Source organism: Gopherus evgoodei, chromosome 9, assembly GCF_007399415.2.
Source record: "Gopherus evgoodei ecotype Sinaloan lineage chromosome 9, rGopEvg1_v1.p, whole genome shotgun sequence".
Classification (NCBI taxonomy): domain Eukaryota; kingdom Metazoa; phylum Chordata; order Testudines; family Testudinidae; genus Gopherus; species Gopherus evgoodei.
The window spans coordinates 97,166,811-97,190,811 of NC_044330.1; the positions used below are offsets into that span (position 1 = coordinate 97,166,811).

Below are 24,001 nucleotides of genomic sequence, written 5' to 3' on the forward strand. Positions count from 1 at the left end.
GTGTAAAGACCACAGTGTATTAAAGATTTATTATTATATAACCAGCCCCCCTACACCTCCATGGAAATAGCTTCTCTAAAGAGATGTCTGAAGAGCTATAAAGCCAGCCGATTGCTAACCCCAAATGATTACCCAACGAGCCACCTGCCATTACTTTGCAATGTCTTGTTTTGAAGCTATTCAGTGGATATACTTAAACGAAACTGAAATGATCCTGTTAAATGAGCACGAGTGACGATGCCCGATTGATCCAAACCATGGAAATTATTGCTATGATCACAACTCTGCCCTCTCTCTGTATCCTGCCCAACCTTGCAAACATGGCTGAGACCTGAAAAGAAAATCAATAAATCATTCTTTTCCCTTCACTTCCTATCTTGTCTGATTACTCATGGTGAGTCAGCATAAAAGAGGCAAACACTGTGATACTGATCTGTAGTCAATGTCTCGTATGTCGGTGGCACTGAGAGTTAGTACATCATTTACTATCTAACAAACTTCATTCTGCTCTCTGCAAAACAGCTTCTTTTCTTTTACTGAACTGAGGTGGCTAAAGATATAATTTGGGTAAAGGTCTCAGGGAGAGCGGAAGGATCTGACCTAGCAGTATAATAATGATGCAATTATTGAGTTTGCATTGTTATAAATGAGCTATTTTAGTGCAATGCAGTGTTAAAATCCTCCTAGTGGGTTTGAAAGATAAAGAACCAGGCGGTTTGGAGGCTGAAGCGAGTAAAGGGAAACAAGGAAGGCATAGTCCATATGTTTTTCTACCATTAATGCGTTCCTTTTATTCGTTCCCTTCAGCATGTACTACCTTCAAAGAAGAAGATGCCAGTTCGATTGATGACTCTTCAAGGCCAAGATCTCTCCTTCTTTCAGCTCGAACCTCTGCATAACTACATTGGGGGGAAAAAAGAGAGACTTAGAACAAAATTCTTATTGCCTACTGGAAATGAAAAGTAGGCTGTGAAATAAAAACAATGGCTGCTTCCTTAATGATACGAAGCGGATATACAGTTCTCTGAGGACCTCTTATTTTGTACCTGCAGCCAGAAGCAGCACCAGGGTTTTTGCCGCCCTAGGTGGCAGTGCTACTCCTCTGAGCATTTGGCAGCGGGGGGTCCTTCGTGTCTTTGGGGCACTTCAGCAGCAGGTCCCTCACTTGCTCCGGGACCCACCACTGAATTTCCACTGAAGATCCAGAGTGGAAGGACTCCCGCCGCCAGTGGTTTGAGCATTGGCCTACTAAACCCAGGGTTGTGAGCTCAATCTTTGAGGGGGCCATTTAGGGATCTGGGGCAAAAATCTGTCTGGGGATTGGTCCTGCCTTGAGCAGGGAGTTGGAGTAGATGACCTCCTGAGATCCCTTCTAGCCCTGATATCTGTAATTCTGTAACTAGGGTTGGTGTAAGCATCAGATCCTAAGGTGGGGTTAATGGGCACAGATCCATTAAGAAGTCAATCGGGGTTGCTCATTTACACCACTTCAGAATCTGGCCCCTTAGCTGCAAATTTCCTTTATTTCATCTTTCAAATCCAAGGTTCTGTTCATTTTTCTATTTTACTAAGTAAAATGTATGTTCATCTTGAATTATTTGATGGGTGTCTAGGACTTTATTTAGGATGTGCATGTACCTGAGACAGACACAGAAATATATGCTCACATTCCATAAAGTTGGAACCTTAGGAGACCGAGAGATCTAAAATTTCCCCAAAACAAGGCAGAATCAACAAGCCTCGAGATGTGTACGTACCATCACGAATGCATTCAAATTAAAACAGCTCTCAGGGTGTGGTTTATACTAGTTTATATAATTCTAACCACATATGCTGCTTATTAGGATACGATGCTCTTAGGGTTGTGTTTCAAAATATCTAAACAGAATGACTAATGGGCTTTTCTCAAAATATTTGATAGTCTCAGACAGGGAAGACGAGGATAAATTCACATTTTACCAACATTAGCTGACCAAACTGGTATGTCACTTTCTTTTTAAAACTCTCCACTAAATCCATTCTAAGTATACACTCAGTCTTGTTTGAACCGGCAATGGAAATTTACCACTGACATAGATGGAAGCAGATTCCAACCCAGTAATTGTGTATCACAAGCCTCCAAACCTAGAACAAGACTGTACAAGATTCATAGCACATTATTTAATGCTACCAGTACAATAGAACCAGCATGAGGGGGTGGCATGTGCTAAATTTTACAGTTCATATAGTGGTAATAGAAACAGCTACCTCCAAAATAGCTCAGTGGTTTGAGCATTGGCCTGCTAAAGCCAAGGTTGTGAATTCAATCTGTGAGGGGCCACTTGAAGATCTGGGGCAAAATCAGTACTTGGTCCTGCTAGTGAAGGCAGGAGGCTGGACTCAAAGTCCCTTCTGTCTCTATGAGATAGGTATATCTACAGCTGTGTTAAAAAAGAGGTGCATGAATGCATTGACATCCATACAGCATTCTGGTTATGAGAAGCTTTGAGTTTTTGATGTATCTGTGTCATGGCTAAGGACAAAAGTGGAATATAATATACTCAGCCAAATGTTGCTTCCAGGCTTTTTGACTTCGTTGCCAAAAAGTGACTAATGAAAACATTAAAAACAATTTCCAAGTTCTCACCCATAATAATTTTATATAACTATGTATCATCATAGTGAGTCAAATCACATCGCAAATATTTGGCTAACACATAAAAGAATGGAAAAATGGAATGGATGAGCACACTGATTAACAGAAAGCGTTAAGCACATATTCCTACCTAACCACAAGGTGTGTACAAACAATGAACTCAGGTTTGGAGTTCCACTGGTGGTACGTGATGTAATAGTGCGTTTGCAACCATATCCATTGCTGGCCTTTGGTCAAGAATCTGTAGTAACAGGATTTTCCTTTTCCAAATTGCATCACTGTTAAACAAAAAGAAACAATTTGGTTAATAACCGTTATAATCTGATTGTAACTGAGATTAGAAGAATATCTCTGTCCCGTCTAACACTGTTAATATTGCTATCAATCCTTCCTCAACAGTGCTTCCATTTTCAACCAGGTGCCGAGTTTTAATCTGATTTGTGGTTATTAATTTAAAAAGAAAATGCTTCAATATTTGAGGTTCATTTTTATAAATGGTAATAGCTGGCACAGGCAGAGATTCTGCCTCTTTGCCAGCAAACTGTACATATAAATGACATCAACCGAAGAGTACATTGGCACTTTATCAGTCTAGCTGCATGCATTTCAGACATCGCTGGCTTCAAATCAGGAAGCTGATAATAGAAGACCCCTGATTTCAAAGTTGAAGTCTGTTTAACTGCTAATTGAAATGTCCACAGATTAGACTGTATATGAGTGGAACCAAGTCTTCCTTTGAGAGCCAGTTATGTCTAAAGTTAACCACTTACATCTCCCTTTTGAAATACCATTTAACAAGAGTTGTTTAAAAAAATGTAATAAAATGTAATATTAATGACCAGGCTTTTAAAAGGGCTTCCCAAACTACAGGCACAATTGTGCACCAGCAATTCACTGTGTCCACAACTGAACTCTTTCAGGAGCTGATCCAAAGCCCACTGAGCTCAATGGAAAGACTCCATGGAAAGTGGGAGGCCATAACCCAATTGACTTTGAAGAGCTTTAGATGAGGCCCATAGAGCAGAATGGATGGTCTTGTGGTTAATGAACTGAACTGGGAGCCAAGGGTGTTAGAGTCACTTCCTAGCTCTGCCGCAGATTTCCTGAGTACCTTGGTCAAGTCATTTAATCGTCTGTTCCTCAGATTGCCCACGTGCCAAATGGGAATAACAACACTTCCTGTCCAGGCTGGGGTAGTTGAGCAGACAACTTTCTTAGTACTTGTAAGGTGCTCGGAGAATATCAGGATGGGGAATATAAGTAACTAAGTAGGTACATTCGATGCCTGAGTAACAGATTCCACACACAGATCCAGTAGAGTTAGGTATCTAAATAGGCCAAACTGCGGCCCTGCCCCCCTGCACCACCCCCGAGGCCCTGTCCCCACACCATCTGTTCTCTCTGAGGCCCTGCCCCTTCTCCCCTGACTTCCCACCACCCGTTCCTCACAAGGCCCCGCCCTCACGCCACCCCTTCCCTGTGAGTTCCTGCCCCCACGCTGCCTCTTCCCCTGAGGCCCCGCTCCTGTACTGCCTCTCCCCACCAAGACCCTGACCCCCCATTCGCTCCTCTCTGCCCCCTCCCCACCCGTCACTCGCCCTTATGGCTGGTAAAAAGTGGGAGGCCATAGCCCTTGACTGCAAGCGCATAGTAATAAAAGGACATTGTCTATTTAAAATCACACCTCTGTCTGAATGGGATTTTTCTACCTACTACTGTTCCAGATAGCACCAAAGATTATTTCAGCTGCTAGAGATTGGACCAAACAAGTCTCTCTATTCTTTCAGTTCATTTCCTTCATGCGTTTGACACAATTTGTGTGTAGTCATTTTCACTGTTTCCTCTGTGTACTCAGCCAAGCACTTGGGCCCCTGTTGTCGGTTTGGGTCTTTTGCATAGCAAGAGGAAAGAACAAACTGGATGTAAAAGCACAAGATAAGGCCGGGGTGCGGGGGAGCGAGATGCACCTGCAGTACCTGAAACTACTCTTAACTCACCATTTGAAGCTGACTCGATTCCAAAGTCTATAACTGCATCTACAGTCTTGGGTCTATAGTACTCAAAGGTGTCACCCACCCACCCACCAATACTGTATTACATACACAGCCATAGGTGCCGACTCCATAGATGCTCTGGGGCTGGAGCACCCACAGAAAAAATGAGTGGGTGCTTAGCACTCACTGGCAGCCAGCTTCCCCCTCACTTCCCAGTGCCTCCTGCCCACCTGCTTCCCCACTGATCAGCACCTCCCCTTGGCTCCCAGCGCCTACTGCCCGCCACAATCAGCTGTTTCACAGAGTGCTGGAGGCTCTGGGAGGGAAGGGATGGGATACACTGGGGGGAGGGGACAGGACTGGATGAGAAAGAGGTGGAGGGGGGCCTTGGGGGAAGGGATGCGATGGGGGCTGAGCCTGGGGGAGGGGAGGGGTGGGAAGAGGCAGGATGGGGGTGGAGGCTTGGGGGAAGGGATCAGGTGGGGGAAAGGGTCGGGGTGGAGCAGGGGGTTCAGCACCCCCCAGGCCTGGAGAAAGCTGGTGCCTATGTATACAGCCTTTAATGCTAGAGAAGTCAAAAATGCACCTTTTGGACACTACAGTGTGAGGCTCATGGCTGTCATGCATGGATAAGCCCCCATGGAAGCTACAAGTGTTGCATATAATGCTCCGTCTTGATGAGAGCAGAAGGGCAACTGAGTGCTTAAGAAGGAACTTAAAACCTACAGTGTGCATTCACGTCCTGGTTGGCTGGCTCCAACGGGGTAGCTGAGCATGTGCCCAGCACCTGCACAACCCAGCTGGAGAACAGAGCTGGTTTATAGGGGTTCAGGTGCCTATAGGCTTCAGGTTCAGATGAAATTAAAAAAATATGGGGTCATAAAACAATACCAGAGAAGCTTTCCAATCCCACAGTATGTAGTAAAACAACCACATTTACTTAATGCCACCTCCCAGCCCCTCCTTAGAGTAGGTCCAAGCTTCAGTGAGATCTGTAGTAACACCAGCATGGAGCAAGTCAGGCATGGTATGAATGGTTCCTGAAGAACTTAAAAGCAAACCACTGGGTAGACAGCAGCAGGTTGAGTGTTCTTCCTAATCTGGCTAATGAGAACATTCAGCACACCCTATTACAGGTCACGAAATGTAACCAATAATACCAGTGTGTGACATACATGACAATTTCCTGAAATATCCTGGACAAACCTTACTGAATTCAGTTTATGTAGCGTCTATTGCATTAAAAATGCAAATGTTTATGTACTATTGTGGGATTGCATGGAACATCTCCAGGGTGGAGACATGATTAATGTAAATCCTTGAGCGTCAAAGGACTCTTTTAAACAATGGGCCAGAGAAGAAGGAAAGTTTGGGATAAACAAAGTTGCTTGGGGTTTCCCAGGAAATATTTCAGAGGAGGGAAATGCAAATTTCCAGCTCTGGACCCAACCCTTTTGAAGCTATGCCCTGAGGAGAAACCCATTGTCTATTAATTACTTATTCCCAGATGAAAGACCGAGGCTGGATAAAGGAGTGACTCAGATTCCTGGGTGTTCTTATTCTGAGCAAAAGGTATCACGAATGTGTAAACACAGAAACCATCTATGTGCTAACTGAAGGACTGACCCCCCTGTCAGAGCCCTAGGTAGAGTTGGGATGATCTCTAGCAAGCTTATTAGCATGCATGTAGGTTCTTTTATTGTTTTTAATGTTTTCTCTGTACTGCTTTTACCTTAAGAATAAATGTGCTTGCTTACAAAGGGCTGTCAGGTAACTTAACTGTGGGCAATTATGCTGTTTACAGCCTCTGAGGAGAAGGCAAAGGAGGCCTGCTTAGGTGGTCGGACTTAGTGGGGAATTCACAAAGCTTGGAAATACCTCAGTCGGGAGGAAGACAGATGCATGTCTCCGCTCATCAGAGGTGAGAGCTGGGGAGCCAGAAGCCTATGTGGGTGCCTTTGCTGGACCACGTAGTGGGAATACAGGTGCAGTTGCCCTGAAGTGTGATACAGGAGCCATGGCAACTCAACCGCAGAGCTCCATTTGATTCTTGTTACCTTATTGCCCCAATAAATGGCACATTCACACATGGCACATTCGCATACACATGGGGCCTGATTGTTCCCCAGAGTTATCAGTGCAAGGAAGACTTTCTAAGTTAATCTTCTTGTGCAGGATATGGAGTGGGGCAGCATCTGCCCCTGCCTATTCAGCACCAACTCTCTCATCTCCAACCCCAGATAGTCCTCTGTGGGGTCAGAGATCTGAAGCTGGGTGGGAATGAGCACCACAGGGTATCCAGCCAGAAGCTGCCCATATCTTGCCAATGAAGCCATATCACCTGGGAGCTGGCTAGTGGTTCCAGAGTTAGTGCAGACACAGAGCTTCCACCCAGATGACAATGGGTAGCTGCAGATCCCCTGGGATCCACATAATCTGTCAGGGAACCTCAAAACTGTCCCAGGAAAACTCCAGGATGAAAGTTCAGGGAGGTTTTATTCTTCCACCCACCCCTCCCATGGATGTTTCCAAGAGAGACAGCCCTCTGCTGGATAAAATCTGATTCTGCTTTAGCTATGAAGACAGTTTGGCCCTATAGCAATATAGGACTGTGACACACCATTGAGCAGTTCTGATTCTATCCAGCAGAGGGCAGGGGTTACACATACACCTGCATTAGTTCCTTATTGTACAACTATACCTAGCAGGGTGGCCAAAGTTACTGACCGTCCATACAACAATCTTCAGACGTTCGAGAGCCGGGGTGCACTTGCTGGGGCTCAGACCTTAAGCCCCACTCCCGCTGAAGCCCCGAGCCCTGGCAGCTGTGCCTCATGGGGCTGAAGCCCCGAAACCCCCCATCCCGCTGGGCAGGAGCCAGAGGGGATGCATGGGGGGAGGGAGAGAGGGAACATGGGGTCACACCCCCCCTGAGATTTTTGCCAAGGGATTTGCTGGCCCTGCTTGATCACATGGTGCCACCGGGTCTCCCCCCTGCATGGCAGCTGCTGGAGCAGGCAAGCTGGGAGCTGCGGCCATGGGGAGAGGCAGCAGCAAACAGCACGGAGCAGCAGCCCCTTCCTGCAGCTCCCAGCTGTTTGCAGCTGGTTCTCCATGGGGAGCTACCAGCTGAAGGGAAGTGTGCCTGGTGGGGCATGACTCAAGCTGTTGGGGGGGGGGCGGCAGAAGAGTCATATCTGGCAGAAGCCCCTAGCCCCACCACTCCGCTGCAGGGCAGAAGCCTGAGCTTCCCTTCTGCCCCAGTCTGGTAGGTGGAGAAGGGAGGACATGGGGAAGCAATGGGAGCCAGACTTTAGCAGTAAAAGAGCAGCATGTGACTTACAAACTGCAGTTTGGCCACCCCCCGCCCTATGGAGTTAGTTCTTTTGCACTTTTGATAAAACTACCCCTTCCTCTCGGATTGATTTGAGAGACAGACTGACAGACAGATACTACCCGTTTGAGCCAACAGGGAATCTGTACACAGGGAATCTGGAGAAACCATCTGAGTATGGCAGAAGCATTTGACAAATAGCAAGTAATTAAGTATCACAACAACTTAATGAGGTGGTGCTATTACGCTTATTTTACAGATGGGTAATCTAGGCACAAAGAACTTAATTATAACCTGCTTCAGAACTTAATTATAGCCTGTTTTCCAGAGGTGCTAAGTACATCTGGTCCCATGGAGGACAATGGGAATGGAGAGTGTTCAACAGCTGTGATGATCAGCAAAAACCCAAGAATCAAGTTTCAGAGTGGTAGCCATGTTAGTCTGTATCAGCAAAAAGAATGAGGAGTCCTTGTGGCACCTTAGAGACTAACACATTTATTTGGGCATAAGCTTTTGTGGGCTAAACTCCACTTCATCGGATGCATGCCAAGAATCAGGGTTGTTCGCACAGCAACACAACAGCAGAGCCAGGAACGAAGGGCAAGAGCTCTGACTTCCAGTGTTGCAGTGTAACCAATGTTAGGGCAACTCACTTCCAGCACCCAAACACAACAGAGATCTGCCCGTTTGGGAAATTCTCATTGATAAAACTTGCCCTGATAAAATAATGGATTCCTAGGGATTCATCTTCCCTCGTTAGGCAGGAACCGAGCCATATTTTACAGGAATAGAGAAGAATTTCCCTAATAAACATACACATTTTTTCACAAGTCTCATAAGCTCATGTTGTCAGTTCCCTGCAAGCAATGGGAAAGGAACTTACAGTGTTCATGGCACCTAGCGAGAAGCTCCAGGTCATCAGCGTGGTAATAATCATAACCTGACGTTCCCAGAACCTCAAAGGGTAAATAACCTATAATAGGTGGGGCCCTAGAATAAAAGCAAAGAGAAAGATGTAAATACAAAACCTGATGTGATGACCATTTGGCAGATCTTTAGCAAACTAAAAACCAAATATCTCCTTGCCAGAAAGCTGGGAGTGATATTGGGTTTTTGTTTGTATCAGAAGGAGAAATAAAGACAAGCATGTCAAAACTGAGTAAATGAGGAGGTATCTTTATTGTTTCCTGGTCTATTCATTATGTGGGTGTATGGAAAAGCAGTATGTGTGCAAGTGACTCATTCATTAATCATGTTTGTTAGGTTAAGAAATACTATGGATGTTCATGTGCATAATACACTGGAGACTGTGTAAAATTATCCAGTAGGCTGGGTGCAAATGTCATCTGGGGAGGAACTGTAGAAGAAATAGTAAGGGCTTGCCTACATGAACACTTAGTATGTGGCAAACCGGTGCATAAATCTACCCCGCACTAGCCTGCCGTGCATCAACTCTCCATGTGGATCCTGCTGACGTGCAATCCAAGTCCCATAGCGTGCTTTGATCTACCTTGCTTTGCAATAAGCACAGATTAAACGTACTAGGGAACTTTTAATGCCCAGCGGCATGGACACTTAGTGTGCAGCAGACTAGCATGGGGTAGATTCACACTCCAGATTGTCACAATCTAAGTGTTCATGTAGAGAAGCCCTAATCAGGACTCTCCGGTGGATGTAGGGACATGCTTGGGTAAAAGAGAAGTAATCTATTCCCATGGCACAGCTTGGGGAACTGAAACCAGCAAAATGATTTTGGTGCATTCTATAGAATAAAGCTTTTCCTTTAGACAGACGTCGAGCTGATCTCCAGGTCTCTGATGTCTATGGCAGATGAACAGGGAATGGAGGAAACCAAACAAGGGCCAAGTTTCCAATTCCAAGTCACCATTTAGAAATCCAATACTAAGTTACAGCTTTTTGAGCTGAAAATGAGAACTTTTTAAAAAGGCGCAATTACAATATTGAAGTGATAAACAAACCGCAAGAGAACAAGGTCACAGTAACTCCTGGGAAATAATTAGCATCACACAACACTGCGAGTCGGGAACGAAGATATAATTATTACACCTATTGCACTTAAGAATAGGCCTGATTCTGCCCTCGGCTGCGTATGTGCAACTCCCAGTTACTTCAGTGGGAACACCACATCTGCTTTGGAAGGCAACATTTGGCCATATTGTGTTTATCTGGCTTCTTGCCCCTCTCTTTGCTTCACTGTCCATTTGACTTGGCTGTTGGGTGTGATGACACTACGAAGAGCGGCACAGTTTACCTACCGCATTTTCAGTTCACTCCTCTAGAGTAAATGCGGCAATATATTCCCAGCGTAGTTCATGTTTTAAAATTAAACTGCACAGGAACAGGCTGAAGGCATAAAAAGACAGGCACATTCTCCTCTATGCTTCCTTTGCTTTGGTGTGTCTTAGTACCATTTTATGGAAGGCCAGTGCTACCAGGGGACCATAAAATATGCTTGAAATATGGGCATGAAATAACAAAATGGATTCAGCTGAGGAAAACTCAAGCTAATCCGCTGGGGGTGGGGAGGTGGAATAATCCAAAACAGAGATTCTGTATTTAAAAGAGGGAGAATCCTGGGAAACAGTGAACAGCACCAGGGGCGGCTCCAGGCACCAGCGAAGAAAGCAGGTGCCTGGGGCGGCCAAAAGAAAAGGGTGGCACTCCGTCCGGTATTAGGGCGGCTGGTCCGGGTCTTCGGCAGCACTTCTGTGGCAGGTCCTTCACTCTGTCTCTTCTTCTTCGGCGGCACTTTGGCGGGAGTTCAATGTTTTTTTTTCTTTTCTTTTTTTTCACCGCTTGGAGTGGCAAAAAAGCTAGAGCCAGCCCTGGACAGCACCCTGTCAATAGGAGTTTGCAGTGCAACAGGACATGAAAAAGGCACGTGTGAATTTGGGCTGTATGCCCAGCATCATGAAACCAGGAAGGAAACCCTCTCTCTGGGCCTGATCCATGCCCACTGAAAGATTCCCATTGACTCTCGTGGCATTGGACTGGGCTCTCTCTGGAGTCAGACATTCTAAGGTCAGATGGGACCTGTATGACCACTTAATCTGACCTTCTGCAAAACACTGGCCATGGTACAGTAATTTCTGCACCAAACCCGAAACTTCTCTTTGAGCTATAACGTAACTTCTAGAAAAAGATCCAGTCTTGGTCGATGCATGATACAGCTCTAGTGCAATATTGCATTCATTTCTGGACACCACATGGTCAAACAGATTTAGAAAGAGTTCAGAGAACAGAAACAAACCTAACTAAGATTTATGAGAAAAGATTACAACCGCTACATTGGTGCAGGCTGGCTAAGTGCCAATTAAAAGATGAGGTCGCCAGGTGGGCATGTGACATGGTAACTGCCTACATCTGAAAGGCAAAAATGTCAAGGAAGGAGCCGAATCTCTGAGGATGCTGCCACTAACAGGGGACTATCAGTAGGACATGTACTCTAGAATGCAAACCAGTACTGGAAATGGAATAGCCAGAATAACTTCATCTGATATGGTTCTAAATTAGAACATTCATGAAGCGATACAAACACTCATGTAGATAGCAGAGCAAGCCACACAATAGCACAGCACAGCTACATTCTTCATGGGTCCAGTCCTGTTCACAATGAAATCAATGGCAAACCTCACACTGATCTTGACAGTGGGCTGCAGCCCATTATATGGGACACTCCCAAGGCAGAAGTAGACTATGGCGCTAGTTGGGATTTTACTGTTTCAGATTTTGAAGTTTGGGGCTATTTTTAATATGTTAATGAAATAGATGAAATGAAACAGAAAACGAGTAAGGGTCACAGTTTTCTCTCAGTTCCTCCCAATGAATGGTTGCACTGGCACAAGGGAGGATAGATTTGGCCCTAAGAGATAAATAGCTTCTGCTGATGAGCCAACACAGCAAACTAAATGCAGCTACCACCTTTAAGCAATGTTGGAGCTTTCTGATCGGGTGTGAAGCATAACACTGTGGCTGTCAGCAGTGGGAATTGAACCTGGTATCTCAGGATCTTAATGCATGAGCCTCTACTGCAGGGGTAGGCAACCTATGGCACATATGCCAAAGGCAGCACGCGAGCTGATTTTCAGAGTTGCCCACACTGCCTGGGTTCTGGCCACTGGTCTCGGGGGCTCTGCATTTTAATTTATTGTAAATGAAGCTTCTTAAACATTTAAAAAACCTTATTTACTTTACATACAACAATAGTTTAGTTATCTATTATAGACTTATAGAAAGAGACCTTCTAAAAACGTTCAAATGTATGACTGGCACACGAAACCTTAAATCAGAGTGAATAAATGAAGACTCGGCACACCCCTTCTGAGAGGTTGCCGACCTCTGCTCTACTGCCTGAGCTAAATGCCATCAACCACTAGATTCAGCCTAGCCACCACTAGAGGGGGACAGAGTACCACACCAAATGCACATCCACTTGACACAAGTAAACAAAGCTAGATTCTCCTCCGTTTCAGGGACAATTTGCACTACTCTAGCAACACTAACTGGTTTCAAGTACAGCATAGCCAGCCATGGGTGGATCACCCAGGGCTGCAGGGCTGTCACAACTTACACACTCCCTGCACCTGCAAAAGGAGGTTGGTTGGGGTAAAAGAGGGGTGGCCAAGGACCCTTACACCAGGATGCCATAATGGTCTCTTGTGGACACAGGGAGGCAGCAGAAGCTCTCAGCATGGGTGCTCAGCACTTCCGGAAACCTGCTCCTACATCATTAATTATCTGTGAGAAGCAAATGTCAGCATTCTCTGATCGTGAGTTCTTTGGGACAGCTGGGGAAAGTGCCTAGTGGACCCTACCATAATACAAACAGCACAGTCATATTTACCCAAAATATCTTTTACAGAGCACTGTGCTCCCTTTTTTTAATCTGACCCAGATTTCTGTTAAATGTGACAGAACGTGTATTTATTAAACTGACTTTTATTTCTGTCTGTCTACGCAACCAAGCCAGTATCTTTTGGGTCTGTATTAACACACTTATCTTCATGACAATAATGTCTTTCAGATGAATGCCAGACAAACATTTTAAGCAGCTCAGGAAAGTGCAGTGCTTTCAGATATGTCATCATAATTTAGAGGAACTGATTCTTTATTTGAGAATGTAACCACAAAATGCTTCTAACCTGGGACTGGGGAAGGAGCAATCTGAAGATTTTAGCTAGCTTAGTCACTGCAATTCCCTGTGCTAAAGGAACTGTTCAAGTTTTCTGAGTAGGAGATCAATGACTGCATGCAGCATGAAAAGCTAAAGAGATGGACTTCAAGTTATCACTGAAGTGCAGGGATTGCAGGGGAAGATACTATAGCAACACTGTAATTGAGCAATGAACGATGGAGGAAGGAGTAGAATATGGAACAGAAACAGACCAATATAAAAGCATCCTATTTGTTTTTTCCCTTAAATGACATCTATATGTAGTTTCAGGCTCCAGGTGTCTCTAGTTGGTCGATGTTTATGTAGCTCAGTAGAACTGTCCTAACCTGCTTCTGCGCTCCATCGTAGATGCTAGGTCTGAGCGAATGAGGCCCTGATTCTGAGTAGAGCTCAGCACCAGCTACTCCTATGTTCTCAGCACTTTTCAGGATCAGCCCGCAAACATGGAAAATGATCACTGAGAAATAGCTGAAAACATTCTATGAAAGATTCAGGGTGCCCCTACTATTCTATTAAATTGTGCATTGAACCAATGATTGAATGAGTGAAAGCACGCTCCTAGCTCCAAGTTCACTGCTTACATCAGGCACTGCAGTACACACCAGCTAAAAGACTATGTTAGCTTAATTTACGCTCAGGAACAATAGTTTCCTCACAGGAGATATCACAAGGACTGGAGTAGAAGAATTCCTCTCCGAGTCACATCCCAGGTTCATCACAAGGCACTTGGATATATTTCAATAAAGCTCCCAGCCGGCTCCTGGGAGCTTTCCTCACAGAAGTTGCTGGGTGCTTGGCCCCTTGAGAACCAGGTCACTGCTTTCGATATCTCAATATTGGCTTAGCCTAACCTTAGACATCCACTTTTAAAAATTTAGGCTACTGCATATACTGATTTCAATTCAGATAAAGTTACATTAACCAGACCTAGAGAGCATGAGTAACAGCACAAGTGGTTTCTCATCAGCACCTCAAGATAGGATTTCCAGTGTAGTTATTCTGATTAATATATTAATTTCATTTTCATTTCTTGCAATATCTTCTCTCTCTCTCTCTCTGAATGGACAGGGTGATATTTGGATTTCTTCAGAAAATAAGCATTCAGCAAAGGAATTTGATTTCTCAGCCTGGTCTTTGCAGTGGTAAGTACATGGCTAGAGTTTGCGCTCTCCAAAGATAGTACTATTGCGCATTACGAAAGAAGGGAACGTGTGTAATACTGCTAGGTATTCATGCACACACACAAATATGCAAAAGTACAAAGGGTCTATGCTTTTTATTGAAGGACACCTGCCCTTTTATAATTAAAAAAGTTTTATCAAGTGATCTCCAGTCTATTTCACTCCCAAGTAGTATCTTATCTCCATTTAGTCAAAATAAGTCAATCATTACAACTATCCAGTCTTTTAATTTGTTTCTTTTCTAAAAAAAACACCTTTAATTCTATATCAAGATGGAAATCAACAGGGCAAAGAACAGAGTCAGATTCTCAGCTGCTGCCAACTGAAATCAATGGAGTTCTGTCAATTTACACTAGATGAGAATATGGCCCACATGGTTCTTGTAGTAGAGTGGTGCCGGGGCTCAACCCTCCTTGCGGGCGGAGGGGAGCCACACCGGCCCACCGCGCGTCATCGACTCAGGGCCCGTCCCTTGCTGCGGGATGGAGTGAACCCACAACAGTTTGCAAGTGGCCCAGGCCCTTAGGCAGGGCGGGGCAACACACACAGTCTAGGCTCAGGCCTCGTCAGCGGGGCTGAGCACAGGGGAACAGTATATGGCTTCCACCGGTCAGGGGAGGGGGAGTCTGCCACCCTTGAAGGGTTGGCAGGGGGAACACAGGCCCTCCCACTCCACTGCGTTCCAGCCCGGGGCCCTAGTAGCAGTCAACACCACTAGTGGTCAGTGGGGGATCCTGACCGAAACACACTGCCATCGGCTCAGGTGAGTCTGCAGCCTGATTGGGGTCGGCTGCCCCCGGGCCACTTCCAACCTCCCCCTCACTGGGTACCTGCCCTCTGCCAGCGTAGTCCTGGGGGTCCCAGATCATGGGTTCCTCAGGGTGTCTGGCGTTGGGAGGTCCAGTCCACTCGTCGGGGTATCAGGGGTCAGGAGGTCCGATCCACTCCTCGGGGTATCGGGGGTCGGGAGGTCCAGTCCACTCCTCGGGGTATCGGGAGTCGGGAGGTCCGATCCACTCCTCGGGGTACTGGGTGTTGGGAGGTCCAGTCCACTCCTCGAGGTATCGGGGGTCGGGAGGTCCAGTTCACTCCTCGGGGTATCGGGAGTCGGGAGGTCCGATCCACTCCTCGGGGTACTGGGTGTTGGGAGGTCCAGTCCACTCCTCGGGGTATCGGGAGTCGGGAGGTCCGATCCACTCCTCGGGGTACTGGGTGTTGGGAGGTCCAGTCCACTCCTCGAGGTATCGGGGGTCGGGAGGTCCAGTCCACTCCTCGGGGTATCGGGAGTCGGGAGGTCCGATCCACTCCTCGGGGTACTGGGTGTTGGGAGGTCCAGTCCACTCCTCGAGGTATCGGGGGTCGGGAGGTCCAGTCCACTCCTCGGGGTATCGGGGGTCGGGAGGTCCGATCCACTCCTCGGGGTACTGGGTGTTGGGAGGTCCAGTCCACTCCTCGAGGTATCGGGGGTCGGGAGGTCCAGTCCACTCCTCGGGGTATCGGGGGTCGGGAGGTCCGATCCACTCCTCGGGGTACTGGGTGTCGGGAGGTCCAGTCCACTCCTCGGGGTATCGGGAGTCGGGAGGTCCAGTCCACTCCTCGGGGTATCGGGAGTCGGGAGGTCCGATCCACTCCTCGGAGTATCGGGAGTCGGGAGGTCCGATCCACTCCTCGAGGTATCGGGGGTCGGGAGGTCCAGTCCACTCCTCGGGGTACCGGGTGTCGGGAGGTCCAGTCCACTCATCGGGGTATCAGGGATCGGGAGGTCCAGTCCACTCCTCGGGGTACCGGGTGTCGGGAGGTCCAGTCCACTCGTCGGGTATCGGGGGTCGGGAGGTCCAGTCCACTCGTCGGGGTATCGGGGGTCGGGAGGTCCAGTCCACTCATCGGGTATCGGGGGTCGGGAGGTCCAGTCCACTCGTCGGGGTATCGGGGGTCAGGAGGTCCAGTCCACTCCTCGGGGTATCGGGGGTCGGGAGGTCCGGTCCACTCCTCGGGGTATCGGGTGTCGTGCGGTCCGATCCGCTCCTCGAGGTACCGGGCGCTGGGAGGTCCAGTCCAGTCCTCAGCGTACCGGGCGTCGGGAGGTTCAGTCCACTCGTCGGGGTATCGGGGGTTGGGAGGTCCGGTCCACTCCTTGGGGTATCGGGCGTCGTGCGGTCCGATCCGCTCCTCGAGGTACCGGGCGCTGGGAGGTCCAGTCCAGTCCTCGGCGTACCGGGCGTCGGGAGGTCCAGTCCACTCGTCGGGGTATCGGGGGTCGGGAGGTCCGGTCCACTCCTTGGGGTATCGGGCGTCGTGCGGTCCGATCCACTCCTCGAGGTACCGGGCGCTGGGAGGTCCAGTCCAGTCCTCGGCGTACCGGGCGTCGGGAGGTCCAGGCAGCTCCTCCACAGGCCGAGCGTCGGACCGCTCAGTCGGCTCCTCTGAGTACTGGCCCCAGGGGAGGTCAGGCCAGTACCCCTCCGGGTACCGGGCAAGGGGTAGGCCGGGCCCAGCGGGAGCTCGGGCCCTAGCGTCTGCCTTCTCTGGCAGCCTCTTCCTAACTGAGCACTGGGGCCGGGCTTTTGCACTTCCTGTCCCGCCCCTTGACTTCCAGGGGGCGGGGACAGGCGGTGGGGGCTCCGCCCATGGCCACGCCCTTTCTGGCCTGTTCTCCTCAGGAGCGTGGGGGAGTAGGGCCCCCTTGCTACAGTTCTATATTAATAACTTATTTAGTACCAAAATGAGCCTGGACATTTTTATATGTGCTGTATTTCCAGCTCACATTAATGGAAGGCGAACAAAGATTCTTACTGCCCTTATTTATGAAAGAGAGCAAAGCTTTTAAGGAGGCGTGAAGTGTAGGCTTTGATCTGTGTCACCTTCGTGTTCTAATTTAATGTGAAATATTCTGCTTGGGGGCTCAGATCCATTTACTGGACAGTTTTCCTTTTCTAAACCATGGTTTGTGTATTCTTCAATCACCACATGTTGTATTTATATCTGAAAAACAACCTCCTCACCTGTGGTCCAAGAATAAAAACTTCCACTCCAAACTGTGTCTTGATGTGAATTCTTCACATGGCTCTTCAATGTTGCACAGCTCCTGCAGAACAGTGGGCGCATTTTAGTATTAAACTCTAAAGAAAATGGCTTGTGGGACAAAACAGCTTGATAACACGTACAAGGACTCTTTGGAGAATAAACTGACATATTCTTCCGCCGTCCTAGCAGTGTCTACTCCAGGACTTCGGTCAGTCTAGCTACGTCTCTCAGGGAGTGCGTTTTTCACACCCCTGAGTGACACAGCCAGGTCAACCTAACATTGCAGCATACACCAGCCTTTAGATGAGAGTTCTCTGAGTAAGGACGTCAATGCCAAGGTCTAGCAGATTGTAAGCTCCTTAGGGCAGGGACCGTCTGCTTGTTCTGTGTTTGACAGCACCTTGCACAATGGGGTCCTGATTCACTCCTAAGTGCTATTTTAATACAAATAAATAAATAAATAAATAAATAAACCAATGGTGCAGATTATTTCTTTGCTAACTAACACTCTGGCAGTGAATGGGCCACAACTGAATTATTATGTACATAGTGCCCTTCTGTGGATAAACAGTAGGTTATAAAAGTCTGGCTCCCATGGTGAGAAAAGAGCAGGCAGTATTCTTACACAGTCAGTGAGTTTGGCAAGTTTCTTTCTGAGATACAGCTTTTCCAGGGGTTCAGCTGGAAACCGTGTTTCCGTGTAACTTCTTGAACATACGGCTCAAGGATGCCCCTCTAATGCTATCATCAATGGTTCTCAAACGCAGTTCTGCACTTGCTAGGCAATGCAATCAATAATGCTTAGAGAACCTGTTTCGTTCTCCGCTATTCTTAAGCAAACTTTAGACGCTAACTCGCATCCCAAAATGAAACAGCACCATCACTCATCCCCAGGTCCTCCGCTCTGAATAGTTCACTGCCCAGCTCTCAAAGTGCAGGACTTAAGGCCCCTTTGCAAGATTTCTCCTTTTGGAATGACCAGACTTGAATAACCATTAACTCCGCTTGTGGTGAAAGCATCATCTTTTAAAATCGACTGCAGATCCCTGGTGTAAAAAGGGAAACACGACCCGAGGGCTCTCACCTTTAAAAACTGCGGCGTAACAAGACGAACAGTTGCTACGAGGCAAATCTGTTCTTCTGTGGCTGACCTGAATGCTCTTGCAATAGCTGATTCAAAGCCATTGCAGGAGGGTGTAGGCACTAGAGAAACACATCAAAACACAAGCCAATTAGCATTTCAAGAACAAAATGTTAAGGCAGATACAGTAATCAACAAACCTGAACAATTTAGCTCCTTCTATGCACAGTTCAAAGCCAATCAAAGTCATGCCCCCCCCTAAAACTTGTTCAAATGATGATCATTTAAGACTTATTTGGTGGATTCTTTGTCTCTATCTAGACTCTCTTGGCTTAATCATGGGAAAGGTTACACAGGTGCAACTACTAATCCTTGGCTTTGCAGAAAACTTGTTTGTAAGAGCTTCGGCTCAACTGAAGTGTATGAACCTAAGCCTGCCAGCCGGAAGCACCTTAAGAAGGCAAGACGCACTGTAAGGTTCATTAAAACAAAGACAGTGAAATTCAGCTGCTGGTTTCTTGTTTGTTACTTTTGTTGCATTTTGTTTATGCTTTTTCAACTATCTACCTTAGGTGGAAAATCTCTTTAGCAATCCTACTAGGGAAAATGATCTTTGTTCATTGTAGATCTCAGCTCTAATTACCACGTCAGACCAAAACAGCAGAAAACATGAACCTTTGTTTACTTGCAAACAATTCACTAGCGGATTAGCCAAATTCTCTTCTCCTAGCTGCACTGCATGTATGATATTGATCCAGACCAGTGGTTCCCAAACTTGTTCCACCGCTTGTGCAGTATGTCCCTCGGCCTGCGCCGCTTCCAGCAGCTCCCATTGGCCTGGAGCAGCGAACAGCGGCCACTGGGAGCTGCAATCGGACAAACCTGCAAACACAGAAGGTACACAAACTGGCCCAGCCCGCCAGGGGCTTTCCCTGCACAAGTGGCATTCCCAAGTCTGGGAAACACTGATCCAGAGGATCATATTCTGCATTTGTTCCATGTAGAAAAACCACGTGGACATGTGAGGAAGTTCACTACCAGGAATGGATGCAGACTATGCAATGGAGACATAGCGTGGCTTAGTGAGGAGAATTTTGCCCTAATGCTGGTAATTAGAAATAATGCATGTGGCCCAGCCCTATGGAGAGTGGTAAACCAAAAAGCACTTGCTTTCCTGAGCTGCTTATCATGGGAAGGATGGTGAACTAAACTTCTCATACATCTTATGCAATCAGTGCCAGTGCAAACACACACATACCACCATTCAGTTAAATTCAGCATAGAAATCCTATATCTCTAAATGATTGACAGGAGGGGTTGTTTCAAGGTTGTTGATGTAGAGTGGCTCATAACAGGGGTCCTTCTGGAATCTGGCAGCAAGAACCGAACACGCTATGACAGGCTTTCAAAAAGTATGACTGCTATTAAAATTACCAGGTGAAGAACAGAAGGGAAGTGGGAGAAAAAAAGAACGACTGATGCCATTTCTGAACCCTCTCTCTCTCTTCATTTTATTTTATTTTCAAGAAATGGCCATTTTTGCATCCACCATCCTGGAAGATTCAAGGTTTTGCAGATATCCTATACAAACTGAGGGTAACAAATAACATTTCCAAGTGTCATTTTGAGCGAACCGGAGCATTTTATGTTGTTTTTGAATGAACTGGACTGTTTTCAAAAATGTGTAGCACCGCCAGGCCAAATGTAGCGTCTGAACTATTTGCTAGTGTCTCATTGAAATCAACTAAAACAATCAGAGGATTCCACCACCACCCTTACAGCCAATGACAATCCTAGCTCTGTCACATGAAAAATTACTCTTTGCACATGAGTAGCACAGTCCATTCTGCTGCCTACATGTCATTTTAAAGCGCAGCAAAGCATTTAAGGTGGCTCTGGTCAAAGACAGAGGATAAGTGAGAGAGGCAGAAAGACAGCATGGACTGAAGCAATAACTTACCATGAGTAAAATATTTAAAATCCACTACAAATTTCACATATTCATATGTTAGGGGCTCATTTGGATCTAAGCTTCCTCTTGCTAAATGGCAGCAAAACTCTATTTGCTTTTCAGCTGAAACGAGAAAGAGAAAAGAACATTTTTAACAGTCCCTATGTCTGCACTTTCACACAGTCCATCTATCTAATCTATCCAGGTTTTTATACAGACCCCATCTCTGTGGTATCTGCGCACATTCTGTTGGGATGTTCCCGATATCCCAAAGTAAATAAACAGCAACTACTGAAACGTATCTGTCTGCTAGGTTAAGAAAAAGTAACCCCCACCCTAGTCTCTACAGCCTCCTATTTATAGTGCTATACTAGGGCTGAAAGTCTGGGTCCACGGAATTCAAAGTGACCTTTGCTATTGACATCGGTGGGGCCAGGATTGCACTCAAGGTCCCGTAGGGCTTGGCTACGCAGAGTGGCAGGTTTGTGATTTCTAAAGCCCACTAACTTGTTGCACACCAATTGATCCATGACCCTGCTGGTGCCCACTAAAAGTTTCCTGGTGCCCTTTAATGTACAACCACTCTCAAAGAGCACCCTGTTAAAGGGCACTAGGGAACTTTTAGTGCACACGAGCAGGGGCTACATAGACCGATTAGCATGCAACACATTAGTGTGCTTTAGAAATCACTCCCCTCCCTGTAGGCACACTGCCCCACCCGATACACTAGCCCCAGTGAAGCTGGCTGAAGGCCCTGGGAAACTTTCTATTGACTTGAAAGCGCTTTTGATCAGGTTCTAATACAAATGAATATTCAGCGACACAAACTTCTCATATTATATAATCTGCAGCAAGGGTGACATTTCCCCTGTGCACAGGATAAGCACAATTCCAGGTAGGTCTTATTTCAAGGGCTTAAATGATAGTTAAGTGGGGACTGATTTAGCCATATGCTGGCTCTCTGCACGAGGGTGATTTACTCACCCTGCCTCCCCCCGGTCCCCTAATGCCACATCAAAAAGGGTAAGAGCAGCATACAGAGGTCCCATATCTGTCTGAGGAAGGGCTACCCCAGTACAGGTACTGTGGAAGCCAGTCATCAGGCTGACTCCGGAGGATCCCCTCACAAGCTGGGGACAGGGCTGGGAGCGGAGGGGCAGGCTAGGGACAGGGCTGTAGCGTGCAGAGCTGTAGTAGTCCTGAGGCCCGTAATACAGACAAGTCACCCGAGGCCTCTCCAGTCCTCTCAACATCAGAAGGAAACAAAGCCCCCCCCAAAGCCAACTCTCCCTCTCGGCTGGGAAACCCATGCCTCTTAGAGACTCACCACCGAATCTCGCCCCGGGAGAGTAATCTAAGGGAGTCAACTGAAATGAATCCATTTCATTTTTCTATTGGGATCAGAAATAAACAACAACAAAGATTACGTGACACATCAAAGGGCAAATACCAAATTTAATGATGTGCTGAAGTTTTAGAAACCTGTGAAAGAGAACTGGCACTATGTAACAGAAAAGCCAGCATCGTTACTCTCCCTGGGAGCCGTTTGCCGGTTAGAATCTCCCCCTTAAATATAGTCTTGAGAGATGCTTACTGTTTAGAAAATCAGCTGCAACAGGATCTGTCATGAGCACATGTGGAGAAAGGAGCTTGTACACTTCACTCTGTTCCCGCTCAGGCAGAAAGTTTAATATATTTTGGTCCACCAAATCTGACTGATACAAAAGAATGCTTTGTCATGTTCAGCAGTACAGCGTTAACCCGTCCAGAGGCACAAACACTTTGATCAATGGGTAGAACGGTGGGCAGATGCAGTCATTTTAACAGGACAACTTAACACAAGGAAGTTACATTAGACAATGTTAAATGAAAGACAGAGAGAGGAGCTGTGATTCTCATTCTCTCTGCTGTTCTCGAGGCACCGCTTCTTCCTCAAGACAGATTGTAATAATTATAATAATAATACCTATTTCTTATATACTGCTATTCATGAGTTGATGTCAAAGCACTTCCCAATCATTTAATGTATTTATCCTCACAACACCCCTAATGAGAGAGGGAAGAAAATTTACAATCTAAACCTAGATAAGCAGAAACATTAATCCTGTGTTTTCTTCTGTACAGGGAAAATTCATCTTACTCTCTGCTTGTCTGACATAAATAGAAAGCAGGCAGTGTTGTTGTAGCTGTGTCAGTCCCAGGATATTAGAGAGACAAGCTGGGTGAGGTAATATCTCTTATTGGACCAACTTCTGGTGGTGAGAGAGACAAGCTTTCTAGCTGCACAGAGCTCTTCTTCAGGTCAGTGAAAGGTACTCAGAGTGTCAAAGCTAAATACAAGGACGAGCAGATGGTTTAGCCTAAGTAGTTAGCACATATTCTAAGGGACCAGTCAAGGTGAAGTGGCCATATCCTGACATGAGTCTGCACATGATATTCCCCACGAAAATAAATAGGGGAGTCTGTGTAAAAATCAATGGTCAATATGGAAAAAAAATGAAGGTTTATCCACATCATAACATCTGTAGTAAAATGAGGCTGAGCTAAACAATTACAAGGGGAACTTCGTGCTACTCCAGAGGAGAGGCTTCCATGAAACTTAAGCACCCCTGGATCTGCCCATCATTCAGAGGATTAAAGCCAGGGAAGCCTCAATAAACCCTGACACCAGAGCTGCGGAAAAGCGTACCAAGGAGGAGGTTTGGAAGATGCTTACGCTAGGAATGGGGTAGCACCTGAGCATTCCATCAAGCCACAGACACACTGTGAGTTGGCACAACCCTCATAGGTAGTTCACATTCAGCTGTCCAGTAACTCAAAGTTAATAGTGTTTGTGAGTGAATTTCTGAAGTCAAATCTCTTCAGATCATAGCTAGGTGTCAACTCCAGAATCTACACAGGGCTTTCAGTTTCTTGAATTAACTAAGGGGATTGTAATTTCTAGTGTTGACACTACAGACATATTTGTTCCAGGAAACAAGCATTTGTCGATAGTTTTGTAACAGCAACTAGAGCAGTGCGGAGAAAGGAAGTTCTGTTTCACAAAGGATTTCAAGATTTCAAACTTTGGCTTCATTCCAAAAATTGGGGAAAAAACCCTGAACATTTCAAAATTCTCCATGAAGGAAAATTCTAAAAAAAAAAAGAAAAAATGCTTGCAGGTCAATTGAAATGTTTTGTTTCAATTTCAGCTGGTAAATATATTTTGTATAACATAATGCAGCATAACAACAACATTTAAAAATAGAAACAAAAAGGACATTCAGAACCAAAACGTTTTGATGCAACAGTGGTGAATCATCATTTCAACATCATCAGAAAGTTTTCCTGTGGTTTTCTTCTGATACAGAATTCCAGTGAAATCAACCCAATTTCACAAAGCATTTCGAGGTCAACGGGCGTGCATAGGCCAATGTAATATGGTTTCATTGAAGCTTCTCTGACCTGCTGAACTAACAAGGCAACACATCTTTTTGCCCTCTCTACACTAGCATTTACAATCACATGGCAAAAAAAAAAAAATCAGAGGTAGACAAACTATCCTATATGCACATGCTTGGCACCAAAGAGTAGAACTAACTACACTTTTGAGGGAATAGAAACAACT

At 46.2% G+C, this 24,001-nt stretch overlaps 1 protein-coding gene across 2 annotated transcripts in view; it reads right to left on the reverse strand.

The window, feature by feature from the left end:
- PASD1 (PAS domain containing repressor 1) overlaps positions 1-24,001 on the reverse strand; it is an 81,175-nt gene that overhangs the window by 21,480 nt on the left and 35,694 nt on the right. The window contains exons 6-12 of one of the 2 annotated variants that reach the window (XM_030576103.1): positions 21,989-22,109; positions 20,404-20,517; positions 18,447-18,565; positions 17,341-17,423; positions 8,847-8,953; positions 2,766-2,913; positions 818-899 (exon numbers count right to left, since the gene is read on the reverse strand). In XM_030576103.1, coding sequence (XP_030431963.1) covers positions 818-899; positions 2,766-2,913; positions 8,847-8,953; positions 17,341-17,423; positions 18,447-18,565; positions 20,404-20,517; positions 21,989-22,109 — 774 coding nt within the window. The remainder of the gene's footprint in view (positions 1-817; positions 900-2,765; positions 2,914-8,846; positions 8,954-17,340; positions 17,424-18,446; positions 18,566-20,403; positions 20,518-21,988; positions 22,110-24,001) is intronic. The other variant, XM_030576104.1, reaches the window with a different exon arrangement.